We start from the raw sequence: 22,604 nt of genomic DNA, 5'->3' as shown, positions 1-22,604 counted from the left end.
TCCCCCAAAGGTGTCTTCTCTTCTTATAGCATCTACTGCAATATAGAAAGAGAGAGGCGGGGAAGGTAGGGGTAGAGGCAATGTCCTCAACTCAAGTATGGGTCCCAGTGGGTAAACAGGATTGAGGGTCTGTTTCTGATTTCTCAAAACTGTGGACCTCTGAATTAAGATACAGGTGGTGAGAAAAATACAATGCATCCCTTCTCCCCTTCCCCCACCAACACATTTTTTTGCAAGTCTTTATTTCATGAGATGAAGCCAGGGTAGGATTTTCCCAATTCAGCTCCAGGGTGTCATTTCAGTACCTTCAGGTTGCTTTTCTTAGGTTTTGGTATGGCACATTTCTGTCATTTTCTGTGTTTATTATTGTGATATAGACTAGAGGTTTTCCATCTCTGCCTTACTGACAGGTTAGGTTGCATGTGTACCTTTTTGCCAGGACTGTCTAGAGCATCATAGAATTGTAGCTGCATCCCTGGTCTCTACACACAAGATGCCAGTACCACTGCCCCCATCAAAATCTTCCAGAAATTGCCCAGTGTTCTGGGATGGAAATGCAAAATCCACCCTCCCATTGGAAAACACTGCTTTAGACTAGAGGGTCTAAAGGACTAGAGCACACTGGGGATCAACAGCAAGAATTGGAGTAGCAGTCTTGTTTAAATTCAGTTGAGAGGTTTGCTGATTTTTGGAAAAATGGTAAAATTGGCTGGCGCCGCGGCTCACTTGGCTAATCCTCTGCCTGCGGCGCCGCAGGCATCCCGGGTTCTAGTCCCGGTTGGGGTGCCAAGTTCTGGTCCTGGCTGCTCCTCTTCCAGTCCAGCTCTCTGCTGTGGCCTGGGAAGGCAGTGGAGGATGGCCCAGGTCCTTGGGCCTTGTACCCACATGGGAGACCAGGAGGAAGCACCTGGCTCCTGGCTTCGGATCCGCACAGCACGCCGGCTGTGGCAGCCATTTGGGGGGTGAACCAACGGCAAAGGAAGACCTTTCTCTCTGTCTCTCTCTCTCTATCTAACTCTGCCTGTCCAAAAAAAAAAAAAAAAAAAAAAAAAAGATAAGGTTATTACTCCCTCCTCCTTTGGATTTAGACATGGCAATGTGACTTGCTTTGGCCAATGAAATGGAGCAGATATGGTTGTGTCACTTTTGAGGGGCAGCTTTAAAAGCTGAGTACAATTTACTGTGACCTCTTTTCTCTGACACAGAACTCATGAAAGCATATACTGCATCTGTAGCCTCCATAGTGACAGGTTGGAGTACATTGGTCATGATTAAATTCAGCTGGATGAGACAGAAACCTGCCCCCCTCCAAGTGTAGAGAGAAGTCAGGGATGTGTACGCTGTGTCTAGCCTATCTACAGTGAGCTCTCCCTAGAATGGGACCATCATTCTAATTGTCCAAGGTAGCTGATATGCCAACATGGCTGCTAGAATTCTGCCACCATATTCATGTTCCAGACAGAAAGCGGGAATAAGGGCTGACAGGAAGAGACAACAGAAGGAGACAGCAGCTGTCTTGTAAAGAGGTTTTCTGGAAGCTGCCACACAAAACCAGAATGCTCAGAACATAGCATCATGGTCGCATCCAGTTGCAAGAGAGGCTGGGAAATGTAGTCTTCACGTACCTTCGTGCCCAGCTAAAATTCAGGGACTATATTTCTGTGTGAGAAGGCAAGCCAAAATAGGAGGGTTGATGGGTGACTAGGAGTCTCTGCATGGTGAGCAAGAAGCCTAAGTTAGGAAAAATACAATGGCCCATCCTTAATCGCAGAGCTGGGTTAGGGAAGGCGCACAGGACCCACGCCTGATCCAATGCAACCCTTCAAGTTATGGTGGTGGTGTTTGTTTTTGCTTTAACTCGACCTCCTGGGGAAGCATCTTTGCTTTTCAGGCCATAAATCTGAAGACAGAGACTAAATGCACCATGCAATGAGCAGCAGAAGTCAGAGGAAAAGGGAAGACCTATGTGGTTCTTGATTTCCTTTCCCAGGTCTGAGACCAGCCCTACCCTCCACCTTTTTCCCAGCTTAGTTACTTGAGCCAAGAAATCTTTCTGTTTAAATGAAAAGTGCCTACTGCTTGCAACCAAAGAGTTTTCAGGCAATTGATTGTCCACCTCCCTGAGTTTTTGTGGGGAGCACATAGTGCACATAGTAGCTGTGGTGGTGCCTTGCACGCAGAAGTGCTGAAACGTTAGCTTTTCGTGATGTGCTTTAAGTAACACAAAGTAGATACAATTTGGAAAAACTTTCTCCTTTCTTTTTTAAAGTTCCAGCTCAAATGGTGTCTTGCTCATTCCCCAGGAAGATTTAAGCCTTTCTCCTCCTTGCTCTGTCTTCTCCATTCTTGGAACCATCCTACTGTTTTGTAATTATTTACAAATCTATGTTCTCTTCTGATGCACTCTGAATTTATGGAGGACTGAAAATGAGACTTCTTCATCCTGCAATGCTCAGTATTGGCAAAGAGTAGATGACTAATAAATACTGTTAGAAAAATAAGGATTTGGAGAGCATTCATGATTAAAGGTGAAATTAACAGCAACGAGCATTTATCAAGTGCATTCCATGTCCTAAGCACTATCCAAAGAACTTTACTTATTCATGATTTAATTCTTGTACTAAACCTTATTAAGATGTTATTATTCCATTTGGCAACTGATGTCAAATTCATTCGACTAGTAAATGGCAGAGCAAAGATTTCACTCCAGGCAAACTGTTTTCAGAGACCTACCATGTCAGCATATGCACTGTGATATCTTTCATCGGAGGTATTTCATTAAATATAGATGGAATTAAACCGTTCTCTATCAGAGAGAGGGCATACACTGAGCTCACTGAATCCCATCATGAATCAGATGTAGATACTCCACCAAGGACTGGGAGCAACTCGATTCCAGTGATGCACGTACCTGCAGAGGCATATCTACACAGGGCTCCCGAGTTCCGGCTGGAAACCTGTAACCAAGGCCCTCACCTGTCATGTCAAGTGCATTCCTTCTTTACACTTGAATCATCCCCTTTGGGAACTTGCTTTGGAAAAACCACCCCCAGGTAGCAATCCCTGTTTCAATGTTAAATATATATATACATATACATATATATATATGCCAGTACCATTCAAGGCCAGATGGCCCTCACCTGTCAGACCAGACGAAGCACATGAAAGAGAACTGGGGGAAAGGGACCCCCAACTCACCTTTCAAATTTCAGCATAAACGTCACACCCTCGGAGAGGGTGATCCTGGCCTGTCCAAGCTCAAGTCTGTTCACCAAAGCTTTCCTTCATAGCACATAGCACAGTGAGTTGTAATTAAAGATATATTGTATAAATGTCTAGTCTGTGGTCACCTGACTTGTTGCTCCTCAAATGCCTTAAGGACAAGATCCATGTCAAAGGTGTTCCTCCTTATATCCCTGGGGCCCAGTATGAATCCTGGCACATAATGAACACTCCAAAAAATAAAAAAAAAAAAAAATTAAAGGATGTGTGAAATGAATGAAAGAATAAAGGAACGGATGAACAAATAAGTGCACAGGGGTAGACGCAGTTTCTACAGTCTGGCAGGTGAGATCTGAGTGGGCCCTCAAGGCTCTGCACGTTCACAACCAGCACTGCTCAGACACCCGGTCAGAAGTCACGCACACATCTACTTGGTGAGCGCTTTGGCGCCCCCGAAGCGGGGGAGGGGAGAGAAACACCGAAGGTGAGCAAGCAGTTTTGAAAGGATGCTTTCAACTCCCTGGCCAGTCCGCGGGTGTGTTTTCTTCTGCAAAGTGTTTCCAATTACTGTGGCACTCTCGGTATCTGGATCCATCTCCAGTGAATTCCTCCGCAGCTCCTGCCAGACATATGGGATCAATCAGGGCTCCGGCGCTGGTGCGCTTGCTGCGGGAATGTTGACAGGCTGACAGACGCGGGGTTCTGGTGTCATGGAATCTCCGAGCCTTTGGCTGCATCCCGGGAGGAGAAGGCGAGGGGGAGGAGAGAGATAGAGGCAGAGATACAGAGAGGGGAGAGGGAGAGACGGAGAGAGGAGGGAGATCCTGGTTGACTGCCCCCTTTCCTTCCAACAGTTTATAGGCTTCAGGCAGACGGAGGAGGAGGAGGAGAGCGGGGCAGGAGCGCGCCGCCGGAGGCGTCTGGATTGTGTCCCCAGTGTCAGATGAAAAGGCGCTGAGGCTCGCGGCCGCTGCCCGCGTCCCGCTCCCGCGCGCGCCCCTTCCGCGAGCCGGGCCGCCGCCTGCCCTCAGGGGCGGCCGCTCCGTCGCCGGCGCGATGTGGCCGCGCCTGGCCTTTTGTTACTGGGGTCTGGCGCTCGTGTCGGGCTGGGCGACGTTTCAGCAGCTGTCCCCGTCGCGCAATTTCAGCTTCCGCCTCTTCCCCGAGGCCGCGCCGGGGGCTCCGGGGCGCTTGCCCGCGCCGCTGCCCGCGCCCGAGGACGCGGCGGAGAGCAAAGTGGAGCGGCTGGGCCAGGCGTTCCGGCGCCGCGTGAGGCGGCTGAGGGAGCTCAGCGAGCGCCTGGAGCTCGTCTTCCTGGTGGACGAGTCGTCCAGCGTGGGCCACGCCAACTTCCTCAGCGAGCTCAAGTTCGTCCGCAAGCTGCTGTCCGACTTCCCCGTGGTGCCCACGGCCACGCGCGTGGCTATCGTGACCTTCTCGTCCAAGAACAACGTGGTGCCGCGCGTGGACTACATCTCCTCGCGCCGTGCGCACCAGCACAAGTGCGCGCTGCTCAGCCGCGAGATCCCGGCCATCACCTACCGCGGCGGCGGCACCTACACCAAGGGCGCCTTCCAGCAAGCCGCGGTAAGGCGCTCGCCCCGGGGCCCTTCCCACCCGCCGCTGCCCGCCGGCGACTAAGGCGCCGTTCCGTCTCGGGCGCGGCGTCACCTCCCCAGGTGAACGTCCCCACCCTCCCGCTCAGCCACTGGGAACCCCCCCCCCTTTGGTAGGGTCATGGGTTTTAAAAGCTTGTAACGAGCGGTCGGGCCGCGTAAATGATCCCCTGTTAGGATGGAGGGGTCCTGCAGAGGCTGCCGCGTTCACACCTGTAGGAACGGCCCGCAGCCACGTGCGGCAGGTGAGTATGCGTCTCAGAGTGTTCGGCGAGCTGGGACGCGGAGTGCTGCTGAGTAGTGCCCCATTTCTTTGTTCGGTAGAAAAGTGCGTGTCCTTAACTGTACTCCAAGTCCTTTATGACATTTTGAGCCACTGGAAAGGGAAGTCAGTATGGGCTGATGGACTTTTACACTTGATCTTTGCTAAAAGGGCAAGAAGCGATGGGCTGATGGACTTTTATGAACCGAAGTCTGTCTGTCTGTCTCTCTATTTTGTTATTACAAAGTGGTACATACCCAGTCGAAGAGGGTTCGGAACATTTAGAGGTATCTGACACATAATATTGGAAGGCAGTGTGCGTGGAATGAATGAAAGAGAAAATGAAAAAAAATCACCTTGTGAGCCCATCACCCTTGAAAAATCGACTGTTTACATGTGGTTGGACGTTTGTCCAATATGCATTTTAATACACACTTTGAACCCAGCTGGTGTCTTTCAGTTAGCTTGCATTTTTCATTGGTTCTGTCATGGTTAAAACGTTCTGGGTTAGCTGCGTACTATTCCATTGCAGGCACGTGCCATAATTCATCTCACTAATAGCCTACTCTTGGGCACTTAGGTTTTCTCTTCGCTGAGTTCTAGAGAATACAAATATTTGTAGACCCCTCTGGTTTTTTTTTTTTTTCAAAGAATTCTATGAAAGTTGCTGAATTAAAGGATATGAAAATTTTCAACTTCTTCATACATACTGTGCATTCCTCCCTTGGAAGGCTGCGTGAATCTACATTCCCTCTGGAAAAGTGTTAGGGGAGTTAATTTGCTACATGCTTACCAACCAATACCATGTATTATTCATTTTAATATCTTTGCCAAATTGATAGGTGCATAGCTACATCATTTTAGCAAATTCAAGTTTTTGATTTTTAAAGGTAAATATTTGCCAATACCTTTACTGGGCATTTGTATTTTTCTTTTGATAATTACCTTGTTGTGATTTTTGCCTTTTGCTTTTATGATACCTGTTTTTTCCTAATGACTTGTAAAAGCTCTTTATGTAGTACAAAGCCAGAAATTCCTTTTTGTATGTGTTGCAAATGTGGTTGTTTGTTTTTGTAGGTCACTATGTTTTACTTTTGTTTATGACAGCATTGTGAGGAGGAGGACTTAGATTTTTTCTTGCTCAAAGTTATCAAACTTTATCCTTAAGATCCTATATTTACTTATATTTCTAGAATAGCCTTATTATTTCCCAAGTTGTAGAAATAGTTTTCCATTTAACAGTTTAATCCATCTGGAATTTATTATTCTGGTGTTTGGTATGACAAAGATGTCTCATTTTATTTTTTAAATAAATAGTTAATCAGTTGACCCAGCGCCATTTACTTAATAACCACTGATCCTTATCCAGTTTAACTGAATTCTTCTTTTACCACATACCAAATGTGTAGGGGGATTTTTAGTCTCTTTCTGGCTTTCTGTTTCATCCTATTATCTATCTCATTCTTAAGCTTTGCCAAAGTGATTTAACTATCATAACTTCACAACATAATTAAATATCTGCTTGTGCAAATTCTCTTTTCATTTTTATCTATCCCTTTTCAAAATCAATCTTATTTATTACTTAAATGAATTTTAACTCATTTTCACATAGTCCAAATGAAATCATCAAATATTTTTATTTTAATATAGAAAATATTGAACAAATTTGGATTCCTCCAACACAAAGTATGATTTTTGCCATTGATACAGGGTTTTTTAGTCTGTCGATAAAATTATAAATTTTATAAATTAAGTCCTGCATAAATTTTCTAAACTTAGACCTAAAATATATTTTCTATTCTATTTACTATCATGAATGTCATATTTTAAATTGAATTTTAAGCAATTATTATTTATGTATGGAAGCATAATTAAGTTTTAAAATATGTCCTCTGTACCTTGATTCTTGTTGAAGACCTTTGATTAATTTTTCTTTCCTCTTTTAAAATATATTTTATTTTACTGATATTGAATATTGTAGAAAATATAATAATGAAAAACAGTGTACAAATCATTGTAATGTTTGGTACATGCTTTTCTTGACTTTGCTATTGTCTAGGTAACAGGTATGTTTTCATTCATATACCTGTAACATGCATGAAAATACCCAGAAAAGGATTGAATGGACATTCTCTTGTAATTTGGCTTCTTATTCCACTATATTTTATATTCTTATAGCCATAATAAGTAATATATGCCTACTTTATTGTTGTTTATGATCATACAATTTTCTACCCTAGGATATGATTTAATTTTTATCCTTTACCTATCATTATACAAAGGCATTTCAAAAAGTTCACAGAAAATAGAATTAAGAGGTAAATTGATTTTGGTTCAACAGTTTTGAAATCCATGTAAAATTTTCCTAATACACATTTTCTGTGACCTTATTGAAAACACCTTGCATGAATAGATTTCTAACTTTTTGCACCAAAACAAACTTCTCCTTATTCTTTCCACAAACTTTTTGAGGTTTCCTTGTATAGTTATGCAGCTGCAAACAACATTGTGTAACTGTCTCTGCCCTCCTCTCCGGTGATGACGTGAAGTAGCATCATTGCGTCAGAGTATGCACCTGTGCCAGATTGCTCTGCAGAAAGTGTTCCCCCAACTGAACTTCACATGCAGTTCCTGTGTCAGTGGTTAGGATCATTTGAATACCCCCTCCCCAACTTGATACATTGAAAGTGATGTCCCATTTTAAATTGCAGTGCCCTTTTAATGAGGGATACTGTTGGCCTTATAAAACTCCTCCTTTTTCAATATCTATTAAAACAGTGATACTCACTATTATTATAGTTGATTGTATTATCTAGTTTTCATTGAGAAGAAGTGGTTCCTTTGCTTATTGACTTGCAAATGTTCTAGGTGTTTTTTTGTTTTTGTTTTTTTTTTTTTTTTTTTTTTTTTTGACAGAGTTACAGAGATAGGTAGAGACAGAGAGAGAGGTCTTCCATCCACTGGCTCACTCTCCAGATGGCCGCAACTGCCCAGAGCTGCGCCGATCCGAAGCCAGGAGCCAGGAGCTTCTTCCGAGTCTCCCATGTGGGTGCAGGGGCCCGAGGACTTGAGCCATCTTCTACTGCTATCCCAGGCCATAGCAGAGAGCTGGACTGAAAGTGGAGCAGCCGGGACTCGAACTGGCACCCATACGGGATGCCGGCACTTCAGGCCAGGGCTTTAACCCGCTGTGCCACAGTGCCAGCCCCAAATGCTCTACATCTTAATGACAGTAACCTTTAACTGCCAAGTATGGGGCAAATATATTTTTTCTCAGCATTTTACTTACCTTTTAATGTCATTTAGGATGATAGCATCTATCATTTTACCAATATATTTCATCTATTTTTGTTTTCATTTGGTCTTTTTCATTGTATATGAAGTCTTTTTTTTAAGGAGTTACTTATTTGAAAAGCAGAGTGATAGAGACGAAGAGAGAGAAAGAAAGAGATCTTCCATCAGTTGGTTCACTGTCCAAATGGCCAAAATGGCCAGGAACCAGGAGTCTAGAACTCTATCCAGGTCTCCCCCATGGGTGGAAGTTTGGAAGGACTTGGGTCATCCTCTACTACAGAGCACCTGGCACTAGAACAGGAGCCCCAGAGTGGGATGGCATCCTAACAAGTGGAGGCTTAACCTGCTGTGCGTCACAATATCGGCCCCATTGTGTGTGAAGTTTTAAGGGCCTTTGCCTTTAAGAGATGAAATAACTACTTAAAGGTGCTTTGTTTATTGAAGTAGTACCATCAGGCAAGGTTTAGCTTTGCAGACCTGGGCCCCTGTTGGGCCTGGCCTCTACCCCACGCACTCCTGAGATCCAGATGGCTGACCTTATTCTAAATGCTAGTGCCCACTCTACAAAAGAAAAACCCTGCTCCCTGCATAGGGGAAAAACTTGCCATAAACCAGCTGCTCTGTTTGGTTTGGCCAGGTTTTCCTGGGACTTCTGAGAGTGCTGAGCCAAACCAGTGAAATGGGTAATGAGTCAAGTACACAGCGGTCCCCTCAAGACCTACTCTGTCTTCAGCTTTCCCCTTCCAAATACTACATCCTGTCTTGGAAAGTGGAGCTGCCAACAAAGTTCCCAGTGTCTCACTTCGCTCAGGGTCCGTTTGTAATCTACCGAGAAGAGATTTCTCGGAAGTTTGTGTTCACTGAACTTCCCCTTGACTATTTTTCTTTTCTCATTTTGGATGCATTGTGAGAAGGTGCAAAAGGTTAGCGGGCCCCAGTCCCTGTGTAACCTGGAAACCTACATGTCTGTATTGTAACTCTTCCAAGCCTTGGATGAGCCTTCTTAGGTAAGGAAAAGAGGATACCGTGGCTCACTTGGTTAATCCTCCACCTGTGGCGCCGGCATCCCAGGTGGGCGCCGGGTTCTAGTCCCGGTTGCTCCTCTTCCAGTCCAGCTCTCTGCTGTGGCCCGGGAGAGTAGTGGAAGATGGCCCAAGTGCTTGGGCCCTGCACCTGCATGGGAGACCAGGATAAGCACCTGGCTCCTGGCTTCAGATCAGCGTAGCTCCAGCCATGGTGGCCATTTGGGGGGTGAATCAATGGAAGGAAGACCTTTTTCTCTCTGTCCCTCTCTTTCACTGTCTAACTCTATCTGTCAAATAAATAAATAAATGAAAAAAGGATACTTAGAGAAAGCTGATGGAAGACCAACATGTAGAAATGGCATTAGTGGAAATTTGAATTTGAATTTTTGCATAGAGATCAAGCAAACACGTTTTATTGTGGAATTAGTTTGAAAATGGTAGGCTGTGTTAGTTTAGATTTGGATATGCAACTTAAACGTTTCATCGTGGGAATGAAGCCATTCACCAGATTCCCCTGTGGTGCAAAATGGTAACCATAGAACTGACCGACCTTTGTGTGAAACTGGATATCACAGGAACATTTTTCATGCTGTTACTTACTTTTCCTACAAAAATTAGTTTTTTGGACCTCTTCCATTTGAACCTGAGTGCCTATTGAACTTTATTTGCACACAAGCACAATCACAGACAGGCAGATAAGGAAACACATAAATATAAACAGAGATACATGCTGGCAAGCACACAATCACTCCTTCATAATCAAGAATTCTTGTTCCTCTCATGTAAAACTGCGAGATGCAGAATTTCATTTACTGGCATGAAATTTGCTGTCACCTCTCAGCACACATGTTTCACTAATCTAAGAGGATAACTGTTTTGCTTCACTTAAAAAAAATCATTTGGTGTCCAGACTGTACAGTGAGTAGGGAGTCTCTGAGTGGATAAGCTATTGCTACCCTGGATTTGAATGGGTAAGTGGCTCTGTAGACATTTTCTTCTCAGACACCAACACTTAGCGCTCTTCAAAGTATACAAAGACTAAAGCAGTGAATTCTGCAGTTAGTACAGATCCATCCAGAGACATAATCAATAGCCTTGAGGGAAAACCGTTAGCACCTTGAACTTAATTACATGAAAACCTTTTACAGAATTAAAGGAGCCTTTCCTCTCTGGGTTATGACTGATTTATAATGACCTCTTTTTTTTTTGGTTTTTCCTTTTAGCCATGTATTTATAAATCATTCCCATTAGCTAAATATTTGGAGTTGGCCGCACTATGGATGCCAGGCTGTCTGTGTCTTAAGCATTTTACATCAAAATGAAGTCACAGTCCCTGATTCTCAATTTGCTTTTTCTAAATAGTTATGAAGCAAACATAGAATGAAGCTTCTTTTGAAAAAAAAAATTTCTGCTTTCCTCATTGTTCCAGAGTTCCAGAAATATGATACTCTGGTGGGGAATGTGCAGTCTTGCCAAAAATCCCAGCTTTCAATGGCCCGAAGACTGGGGATAGACAGGCGGACACTTTTCCCAGCTTCAAGCAGACAGCATCATCTGTTGTGTGTCTACACCTGTTCATGTTCTCACCTTTAGCTGGAGAGCAATTTTCTCTCTCAGCCTTCTGGAAAGAAAGAATCTGCTTTTATGTTTTCTAATGAAACCTGAACACGTGTGGGATGCTACTGGTTAAAACCCTGATAACGAAAACTAGGACCATTTTGTTTCTTTTCATGAAATAGACTGGTGATAATCTCCGTATAGTCTGCAGTGATCTCTCTGGTGGCCCCAGTGTTGAAGGAAAATGGAAAGTTTGTGTTCTCCTTTCCTATAGGAAGGGGTGGAGGCGTCCATACAATCTTCAGTGGCTCCAGCTGTCTGTCCCAAACTCAGAGCATAATTTTGATGTCAAGAATTCCTCATTATTGCAGAAGTTAAGTTCTTTCTTGTTACTGAAAAGATGTATTCCCAAATGTACCTCTGGAAACATTCACTTTTTTTATGCTTCTTATACTTTAAACAGATTCTCATGTTGCCCTTGGCCTTAGAGAGGAACCTCTTTTTAGTTCTTTTCAGGACTTTGGAAGTGGGAAGGGAATGGAATGGCATGGCATGGCATGGCATGGCGTGGCATGGCATGGAAAGGAAAGGATGAATCTTCCAAACATAAAATAGATCTAGACTGCAAGTGTATTTCCCAGGCAAAGAAAGTGGTACCCAAATTCTTAATTGAAAGAGAGAACAAGTAATTCCCAGATGTAGAATTCAAATTTCTACTTAATCTAGCATTTGCATATATTTTACCTGTTATTTCTACACGTAAGACACTGATGTGTAATACACTGGGGTGGGCATTTGGCTCAGCAGTTAAGAGGTGACTTGGGCTGCCTACATTGCCTATCTGAGTGCCTGAGTTTGAGTCCTGACTTTGCTCCCAGTTTCAGCTTCCTATAATGCACACCCTGGGGAGCAGCTGGTGATGGCTCAAGTACTTGGGTCCCTGCCACCCATGTGAGAGACCCAGATTGAGGCTTCGTCTTGGTCCAGCCCAGATTGCTGTGGCAATTGGGAAGTGAACCAATGGGTGAGATGTCTCTCTCTCTCTCTCCCCCCTTTCAAGTAAGTTTAAAAAAAATTTTTTTAAAGAAGTATACCTGCTAGTACTGTTAAAAATGTTTATCATTATCAGCTGCCAGTACTCTATATTATGTTTGGTTGAAATGCATTGTAGGCAAACTTGGTAGAAGCCTTCTTTAAAGTACTTCTTTTTTAAGTTCTGTGTGTGTTCCCAGTTTGTCTTCTGAACTTCCTTCTTAACCCAGGAAAGTTGGTTAGGCGTGAGTTCAGCTGTATGTAAAAGAAAAATTTAGAGTTCCCCTGGCTGAAATGTTATTAACTTTTACTTCTCATATTAAGTCTTTTTTTTTTAAGATTTATTTATTTATTTGAAAGTCAGAGTTACACAGAGAGAGAAGGAGAGGTTTTCCATCTGCTGGTTCACTCTCCAATTGGCTGCAATGGCCGGAGCTGCGCCAATCCGAAGCCAGGAGCCAGGAGCTTCTTCTGGGTCTCCCATTCAGGTGCAGGGGCCCAAGGACTTGGGTTATCTTCTACTGCTTTCCCAGGCCTGGAAAGCTAGATAGGAAGTAGAGCAACCAGGACTCGAACAGGTGCCCAAATGGGATGCCAGCACTGCAGGCGATGGCTTTACCCACTGTGCCACAGTGCCAGCCCCTCAAATTAAGTCTTGATTAGAAAGCTCAGAGCTAAGATGGCTTATCTATGAGGTCTTCAAAGATTCAGATTCTGCCTTTCAAGTCTGCTCCCCCATCTTCATTTTTTTTTTTCTCAAAATTTAAAATGGCTGTTGGAGCTCCACCTGTCAGAGCTCTCACTTCAGACCCCAGGAAGGAGGAGAGGACAAAAAGGCTCGCACTCCTTGTAAGGAGACTGTGGTAATTCACCCAACACTTCCATGTAGGTGTCACTGGGGAAAACTTGGATCTTTTGTGCACCCATAGTTTTTGCTCAGAAAGAGTGAGTGTCCAACCAGGGAAAGGACTAGAAATCCCACTCTGTTTCTTACACTGACCTGGTCAGGGTCAAGATGGAATAGCCTGGCCTTGCCTAACTTAAAATACCTTTGTCCTTGGGCCAGATTATACTTCTTTCTGTAAAAATGATCAAAGTTCCTAAATAATCTATTGAAATATTGGCAGTAGACATTTCATATATTAGCTCCCTAGAAGCTTCTAAATAATGTGGCAGTAACTCCCAATTGAAACATTATACTAAGAGTGACAGAAATTACAAGCTACCAAAAAAAGTGTTTAATGTTAATTTAGTGAATACCGTTGTACATTTCTCTGGAACACATGGTTTCTCTTTGGCTTTTTTTAGAGTGAGCTGTCAGGTTAAGAGACTTTTGCATTAGAAGGAATTTCCTGTTAAGTATTGTCTCTGCCTTTCCCATAGATTCTTAAAACTATTCTCTAAATCCCAAGACCAGAGAAAGAATGGATTTCTGGCAGAGTCTGCTAACAGACAGCCTAACCTGCTCTGGTTTGGAAGCTGGTTGTGGATAATAGAAACACCATGAGTTGTTGTAACTCATGAATGTTGTTCACTAAAAATGAATGAAAGGGTTGAAAATAAAATCGGCAGATCCTTTTTTTTTTCCTTTTTAAAAAGTTTATTTGAGAGAGGGAGAAAGAAACAAAGCTCTCATCCACTGGTTCACTCCTTTGTTGCCTGCCACAGGCATGACTGGGCTGGAGACCAAAGCTGGGAGCAGGGGATGCAGTCCAGGTCTCCCCTGTGAGTGGCAGGGACTCGAGTCTTCATCACTGCCACCCAGGGTCTGCATTAGCAGGAAGCTGGAGTCAGGAGCTCGAGGGGTGTTTCAGATCCAGGCAATCTGATGTGGTATTCGTAACTGCTAGGCCAAATGCCCACCCCAAAGGGGCATTTTCTTATCATTCTTGATGAAAAGATTGAAAAAGTATTCATGCTCTTTGCTAACTGGCTTCCTCATGGGCTCATTCAAGGAGTTGATGTTTTACTTGTGTAGAGTTACTTGTAGGGTGGACATTGTGCAATGTGGGTTAACTCGCTGCTTGGGCTGCCCAGTCCCATTTAAATGTGCCTGGTTCGAGTCCCAGCTACTCCATCCATTTCTCATCCTGTTTCCTGCTAGTGTGTGTCCTAGGAAGCAGCAGAAAACAGTCCAAGAACTTGTGTTCCTGCCATCCACATGGGAAACTGGATGGAGTTCACAGCTTTGGCCTGGGCCAGCCCTCTCAGCTGTTTTGGACATTTGGGGAGTGAACCAATGGACGGAAAATCTCAGTTTCTCTCTCTCTCTCTCTCTCTCTGTGTGTGTGTGTGTGTGTGTGTATGTGTTGCTCTACCTTTCAAATAAACAGTTTTTTAAAATAACAAGCAACTGTCTTCAAATTCAAAGCATATATATATATCATAGCTGTGCTAAATGTAGATTCTAATAATAACATATTGAGAGTTAATAGCAAATAACTGCAATTTGAAATTAAGAGTAAAATTAATTCCCACAGATGAGTAGAGAAAAAGCTTTTAAAGAAAATTCTTAGCAGGACTTGCTACATGATTGAGTCACTTACTAAGGAAAGCAGTAATACCAACTTGGATGTTTTCCCAAGTGTAGGCTGTTGCCAGAGTATATTAAATCTATTTTGAGGTATGTTAGTTTGATACTTCATTTTTTTAATTCCTGTTCTTACAGTCTTACTAGCCTCAAGTTTTTATTGTCTGTCCTGCAGCACCTGGATATAGGATGTACTGGTGGCTTATACAAAGTACATTTGTTTTTTAATTCCAAGGAGAGAATTAAAAATGTATGTATATATGTGGTTAAATTATATGAACTTGTAATTGTAACAAATACGAACTCCCAAACTGTCACGGTTCCACCTATAAACCTGTGCATCTGTGTTTGTCCTCACTTCCTGACATGGATCACAGGGAGGGTCCCTTCCCTGAGCAAGGTAGACCTCTCACCATGTGCTTCTCCTCCTTTCCTGTGTCTTGAAGACCATCCTCTGAACAGGCTCTTTCTTCTAGACAGAGCATTTATGTTATTTAATAATTGGCAGTGTGTTTCACCAAAGCAATCTGGTAAATTTTCAGTGTGTTTGCAATACAAGTAGAAACCTTAAAACTAAGTGTTTACCAATCAAAGAATTTCTCATAAGAAAATAATTTGAGATACAAAGATCCCTATAAAAGCATGTTCATCCTAGTTTTGCTTGGAACAGGAAAAAATAGAGGAGCAATAGGGCTGTCATTTGAGTGACACCTTCTTCATCACCCCTGAGTTCTGGATCCTGAGTTATATAATACAAGAGGAAAGACAGATGGCAAAAACCAAACCAAACCAAATCAAATGTGCTCTTGTCTCCTGATAATGAAAAGGGGCTTAGATGCACAGCTTCTCTGAATTAGACTGACTTACCTCCCCAGCAACAGGCAATGCTGCGCAGAGGAAAGCCGTGCCATGTGGGATCAGGCTGTGAAGCTCAATGGGTTCCCCCTGGGCAGGCAATGGATGAAGGGGGTGGAGCTTAGGAAGCCCCTTCTCCTGGAGGAAGCGGGGCTGTGGGGGTACTGGGAGGGTGACTGAGGCATGGGACTCCAGGCAGAAGCTAGAGGCAGCAGATCCTGAGTCCTAACGACTCCAAAAGAGGCTGTCATTTTTTTTTAATTTATGCAACACAGAGTTCCCATTTGCTTTTATCCACTCCCCGAATGGCCACCACAACTAGGGCTGAGCCAGAACAAAGGCAAGAGTTGGGAACTCAATCCAGGTCTCCTGTATGGGTGGCAGGCACCCAATTTCTTGAGCCATCATGACTGCCTCCTAGGGTCTGCCTTGGCAGCATCTGGAGGCAGCATCTGGAGTGTGAAGAGAACCCACGTGCTCTAGTAGGAGATACGGGCATCTTAACCACTAGCCTAAACATCCACCCCAGAAGACTGTAATAAAGACATATCTGTAGTCAATAAAATTATATATATATAAAGATTTATTTATTTGAAAGTCAGAGTTATACAGAGAGAGGAGAGGCAGAGAGAGAGGTCTTCCACCTGATGGTTCACTCCCCAGATGGCCGCAACAGCCGGAGCTGCGCCAGTCTGAAGCCAGGAGCCAGGAGCTTCCTCCAGGTCTCCCACGCGGGTGCAGGGACCCAAGGACTTGGGCCATCTTCTACTGCTTTCCCAGGCCATAGCAGAGAGCTGGATCGGAAGAAGAGCAGCCGGGACTAGAACCGGCGGCCATATGGGTTGCTGGTGCTTCAGGCCAGGGCGTTAACCTGCTGCGTCACAGCACCGGCCCAATAAAATTATATTTTAAAAGACTGTTTACTGGCATCCTAAGCTAACCAGGCATCATATTAAGTGACATGAAGCTGCATGCATGTATTTGCCATCACTGTAGAACTATAGAAAGCAATTCCCATTTCATAATGTGCATAGGAGGTGAAATATGACTGTCTTACTTGGGCAAAGGTGATTGCAAGTTGACGTAGCTTTAGGGCATCAGGAGACAGAGCCTGGAGTGATTATTCTCATTTGTGAAAATCCTTCTTAAAGTCTCAGTTTTTACCTTAAATATCATGAGAACTTTGCATTCTATTCCACAATACTGTTCTGCTTTAAAAAATAAATGCTTTTAGCTTATGATCAGGAAATTGAAACGAAACAGTTCCAGTCTTTTTCTGGCCAATGCGGAGTGCTGTGGCCTGGAGTCTTCTGGGCTGGAAATTGTGCTGGGTTGGAGGGGACCAGCCTGTGAACCCTGCTTCTGACTCAAGCTGTCCCTGTCCTCCCTCTTAGTTCACCCTGGATCTTGAGACTCCAAGCTCACATAAAAGTCTGCAATAGGGCGATTGAAAGCAGTTGTTTCACTGCCAGGCAAGCTCTCTGAGGCCTCAGCGGTCCTGCCAGTCAAGATAGGACTCAGAGCTGGGTGTTGAGGCTACAGATGGTGGAAATAGCTGTGTCCATGGCCTTCCTGGGGGTCAGTAGGTCAGCTCTGGCCCTCCTTGATTTGTCAGAAATGGCCAGGGAGTGCAGTGGAGGATGGCCCCAAGTGCTTGGGCCCTGCACCCCATGGGAGACCAGGATAAGTACCTGGCTCCTGCCATCGGATCAGTGCGGTGCGCCGGCCACAGCGCGCCAGCCGTGGCGGCCATTTTAGGGTGAACCAACGGCAAAAGGAAGACCTTTCTCTCTGTCTCTCTCTCTCACTGTCCACTCTGCCTGTCAAAACAAAACAAAACAAAACAAAACAAAGAAATGGACGGGGACACTTTGCACCACTCTGTCAGTCTTTTTTTTAAACTTATTTATGGTGGGGGGACAGAAAGATATAGCGAGTGTGCAGGCTAGCTCTCCCATCTGCTGGATCACTCCCCAAATGCCTGCAATGGCTAGGACTGAGCCAGGCTGAAGCCAGGAGCTAGGAACTCAATCCAGGTCTCCTATGTGGGAGAAAGGAACCCAATTACTTAGGTTATCACTGCTACCTCTCGGGGTCCACATCAGCCAGAAGCTGGAAGCAGGAACTGGAGCACAGAATGAAACCCAGGTACTTTGATAAGGGGTACAGGTGGCCTAACTGGTATCTTCACTGCTACATCAAAGCCCCGCCCCAGTCTCTCTTGTTCTCACTAGTAATACTCAGCAAAGAACATTTTCAGGGAAGAAAGATGTTTTCTAACATTGTAATGGTGTCATATGTGAATGATATAGTTGCTCCAAATGAACCATTTTCCACAAGTAATTCATTTTCTGTGGGTCCCAAGTAATGTTCTTTATTGCGATCTTTGTCCCATGCAGTAAAAGGCAACCTATTTGCTTACTGTTATCAATGGAGAGAGACCAGGCACAATTCAAATGTATTACATGACAGTGTATTTTAATACGGACATCTCTTAACTTTGTGCACTGATTTTGGCCTGTAGCAACTTAGTCCTATCTGTAGAAGAAGACTGCATCGTTTTAGTCTTATTTTATAGGTTTTACCTTTCCAGAAGAATCTAAAATGTACTTTCAATGAAATTAAAATAATTTATTTGTGTTTTTCATATTACTATTTCTGGCCAAAATTCCTCTCTTATTGGTCATGTTCCTTCAAAATATGCATGCTTGGCTTTTACACGTTGCTCCAAAGTGATTACTTCAGGCAGTGGTTGTTGGAATTTTCTAGCAATAAAGATACCAAAGTCTAGGCTATTTGTAAGTAGCCTAATCTAGTGAGTAAACACCCACATTCTAAATAGGCATCTGCGAAAGGAGGCTATGTGGGATTTTCTCTTCTGTCCCAGATTTGGAACCAGGACTCACACTAACATGGAATAGTCTACATTAAAAAAAAAAAATCACCAACAGTTGAGAAGGATCCATTCCCTCAGCGTTCATGGATAGTATACAGTACTGGCCCTAACACCCGTCATATCCCTCTATCCTGCCCAGCACCTTCCTCCAGTTTAAATCAGCAGAGAACTGGGGAGCAAGAGAGAAGCAGAGCACATACTGGGGTCTCAGACTTTGAGAAAGAGCCAAGCCCCAACCAAAAGACAAATCTCTCCTGTCCATGCAGTGCTTGCCCCTTCCTGCAACTGGATGCAGAGTTCCTCGGGCAGAAACCATGATCTGCCCTGTGCTTATGTACTAGAAGCACAGCCAGTGTCTCTGTGTTCTACCCGAAGCACACCCTGAGATGAGGATCGGGGTATGAGTAGCTTATTTGGGAGGTGACCCTAGTAAATACTTACAGACAGAAAGGCATGAGATAAGGAAGGGAAGGCAGCCAACAAATGCAGAGGCCATTGGTACTTAACTCCACTGAGGAGCAGTGGGAGCTGGTATAGAATTCAAGCCTTGGCAGTATCACAGTGGAAGGGGGAGGGATCACAGGTGTTCATAGACCACCTCAAGTCAGTCTCTGCTGAGGGTCGTTCCCTGGAGGGCACAGTTCTCAGTCTTTCCCCACATCCTCTGCAAGCAGGCAGAGTAGTCCCTAGGCACCCAATAAAGCTGTCTGGCAAAGAGATGCAGATGTGGGCATAGGAGATCTGCCTGCGGGGCCCTGCTGTTGAGGGTAGGAAGGGAAGCTGAGAGGATCAGCTGTGCAGTCAGCATTTGGCAAAGCAAGGATGTGTGGCTTTTGCATGGGTGAAGGAGAATGGAGAAAACACTTTGACTTTAGTCACTTTCTTGTCCACTAAGCAAGAAGACTCTAGCATTAAGCAGTTGTTGGATGTATGTGCTACTGGAAGTGAGATCTGAGGAAAAAAAAATGGAGAGTTCTCCAAAGAACTCACACATGGACCAGTGGCCAGTAGTCCACAAATACAGAAAGAACCTGTGCTGTTTTCTTTAATTCACCTTCTCTCTTTCAAGATTTCCTCTGCTCACTATAATTTTGGGGCATAAGACCCAATGTCAGAATTGAGTAGGCAAATATGGCTAGTGTTATAGCAATATAGTTATTTTCAGTAGTTGTATAATCCATGTTCACCTATGATGTGTTCCCAAAATGCAAAAAAATACTGTAGCAGAATATCTTACTAGATGAGAGTAACTGTAGGGAAATGTGTTTGCACATAATTCTTGTAGCACTTGTCTTGCCTTTGCTTATTGTCGTCAGAGTTCACATCTTGTCTGACTTCATGTCTCCTACAGGACTTCGAATATGGCATTCATGATAACCTTGGAGTTTTTGAAAATATCTTTAGTATATCTAAGATACTTCATTTTATTTTCTTAATTATTTACTAACTTGTGAGCCACAGAGCCAGAGAGAGACTGAGCTCCCAAGGCTGGGACTCTCCCCAGATGTCCATAATGGCTGGGACTGACCTGGGCTGAAGGCCAGAGCCAGGAGCCAGGAATTCATTCCAGGCCTCCCACATGGGTGGCAGGAACCCAATTATTTGAGCTGTCACCACTGCTTGCTGAGGTCTGCCTTAGCAGGAAGCTGGAGTCATAAGCAAATCAAGGCAAATCAAAGATCAAAGCCAGTTACTCTGGTGTAGGGTACAGGTATGCTAATTAGAGTCTTAACTGATAAACCCAACATCTGCCCCAACATGTTTAATTTCGGTGTATCAGGGATAGTATTTTGTGTCCCTGAAATTTTTTTCTGTTTCAAATAAATAAAGCAATGACAGTTATGCCTTCTCAAAGAAATATTCAGTGGGTACCTTCATTTTTAAGTGACAGAATTTTGGTAAATTGACCCTTCAGATCGCTTTCCCATGGAAGCAATATGAATCATTGAGTAGTATCTCACATGAGTATGCATCTCTCCTTTTTCCCCTGAAATCTGGTCAAGAAAGAAAACCCTACAACACCTCAAGAGAGAAGCCTATTCATTGAATTCTGGGGCATTTGCATCTTCTGGTTTTTTTTTAAACTTAATTATTTGAAAGTCAGAGTTGCAGAGGAAGAGAGAAAGATCTTCGATCTGCTTGTTCACTTCCCAGCTGGCTGCAGTAGTCAGCGCTGGGCCAAGTTGAAGCCAGGAGCCAGGAGCTTCATCTTGGTCTCCCATGTAGGTGGCAGGGATCCAAACACTTGGGCTATATTCTGTTGCCTTTCCCAAGCCATTAACAGGGAGCTGGATCAGAAGTGGAGCAGCCGGGACACAGCCAGCATCACAGGTGGGGGCTCAACCCACTGCAGCACAGCACCGGCCTCTGGCTATGGATTTTGAATTTATGTCCACTCCCATATCACTATCAAGATTGCCCTTTACCATTGCTGTAATGCCATCCTCAGCACAGCACGCGTTAGAGTACTGATTTTTCTGCTCCTCTGCCTAGAACATTATCACCTCTTATTAGCTCAGGCCTGGGGGGTGGGGAAGGGGTAGTTGTGTGGTTATTTGGAGTCACAGTTTTCTGTAATCTTTAGTTCCATCTTGTCAGCCTACAAAAGCATGAGTGCTGGCTTTCATTTGCAGCTTGAAATGAAATGCTGGAAGCATTGTAATTGGTTTATCTACTTGACAGACATATGTGAGGAACATGTTTAAAGTTCTTTTGATGAGTCCCACTAAATGGCAATGAGTGATTACTACTTGTCAGCCACTACTCTAAGCACTTTCCCATATGAACTCAACTCTCAAGAGAAACATCCTTAATTAAGATAGAATTGTCCCCTAACATGTAGATAGGGAAATTCAGGCATAGAGCATGTAAGTAACTTCACCAAGATTATACCGCTGGTAGATCAAGGAACTAGGATTCAAGTCCAGACAACCTGGGCCTAAATTATTAACTTCCAGGCAAAACTCAATGCCACATTGTCAGAAGATAAAGTAGATGCCCTGGTGCATCCTCCCCAGTGAACTTCCTGCAAAATGTAAAGCAGAGAGGGCAGCAGTGAGAGGAACTTCGGTGTGTGGAGTAGAGAGAGCAGACAGGAGCAGACGTGGGACTAAGAGGAGTGAATATTTGAAGATGGTCATTTGAACAGACATTCTCCATGAATTCAGGTGGTCACTCTTATCCCCTAACCATCATTCAGTGCAGAGAACCACCCATCAGAGCTCACTTCTAAATGCTCTAGTTACATGGGCCAGCATCTGCCACCTCATGTAAGTTACCAGAGGTTTCTACCAGTCATGACAGGGACCAAGCCACTGAGGACCTGGGAGATCATCTTCCAGTTGCATCCTATATGCGTCTATCCTCTTCATTGATCAGGTTTTCCAGATTCTTAGCTTATTCTAATCCAAAATTAGCACTGAGCCTCACATCCTTTATTAAATAAAAATAAACCTGAAGCAAACATCAATATTTTCAATCCTGGGTGTCCTAAATCCTGCACTCAAACAATCACGCAGCCTAAACAAGTTTATAAATGCATATGCTGAACTAAAGTACACAATTTAGTCTTCCAAATAAATTCATTTTACTCTAATATGGTTTTTTTTTTTTTTACATATTATCCAACTTCACTGGTTTGTTTTCTTTTTTTTTTTTTTGTTCACATATTTTGCCATTTCGCAAAAGACAATAAAACCTCCCTTTTGACTATTGCAATAGTTTCTTCAGATACAAAATGCCCTTGGTTTAGCAACCATCTCAGTGATCATCAGAGCCTGGAAAAATCTGTTCATGGAATCATAAGTAATGAGCTAGATTCATTTATATAGCCAGTGCAGGACACTGTCATTGTTCAAGGGCAAACATGGAGCTAAATTCTAAGAGTTGTTTAAGGTACCAGAGACTATATTTTACTAAAATAAGTTTTAATGTTTGTTTATTTTCATCTACTTGAAAAGTAGAGCAACATAGGAGAGAGAGAGAGAGAGTGATTGATTGATTGATTTACCATCTACTATTTCATCCCCCAAAATCCCACAATAGCCAGCACTGGGCCAGGCCAAAGTCAGAAGCCAGGAATTCCATCTGGATCTCCCACATGAGTGACAAAACTCAAACACTTGACCCACCATCTGCTATTTCCCGAGATGCATTAGCAGGAAGCTGGAGTAGAAACAGAGGAGCCAGGACTTGAGTGGGCACTCTGATATGGAATATGGACATTCCAAGCAGTAGTTTAATCTGCTGTGCCACAAAGTTTATACTGTATATTAGGCTTAAAATATTTTGAAGAGTCGATACCTTTGAATTATGG

The 22,604-nt window shown here is 43.7% G+C and overlaps 1 protein-coding gene across 1 annotated transcript in view; it reads left to right on the top strand.

Moving 5' to 3' along the window:
* Window positions 1-3,965: 3,965 nt before the first annotated feature.
* SVEP1 (sushi, von Willebrand factor type A, EGF and pentraxin domain containing 1) overlaps window positions 3,966-22,604 on the top strand; it is a 210,656-nt gene continuing 192,017 nt past the window's right edge. Inside the window, exon 1 of the mRNA XM_002708072.6 lies at window positions 3,966-4,809. Coding sequence (XP_002708118.4) covers window positions 4,279-4,809 — 531 coding nt within the window. The 5' untranslated portion in view covers window positions 3,966-4,278. The remainder of the gene's footprint in view (window positions 4,810-22,604) is intronic.

The sequence above is a fragment of the Oryctolagus cuniculus genome, chromosome 1 (genome assembly GCF_051225735.1).
Source record: "Oryctolagus cuniculus isolate XC-2025 breed Fujian yellow rabbit chromosome 1, ASM5122573v1, whole genome shotgun sequence".
NCBI lineage: Eukaryota > Metazoa > Chordata > Mammalia > Lagomorpha > Leporidae > Oryctolagus > Oryctolagus cuniculus.
Note: the sequence above shows the minus strand (reverse complement) of the source record. Positions and strands in the feature narration are given on the sequence as shown.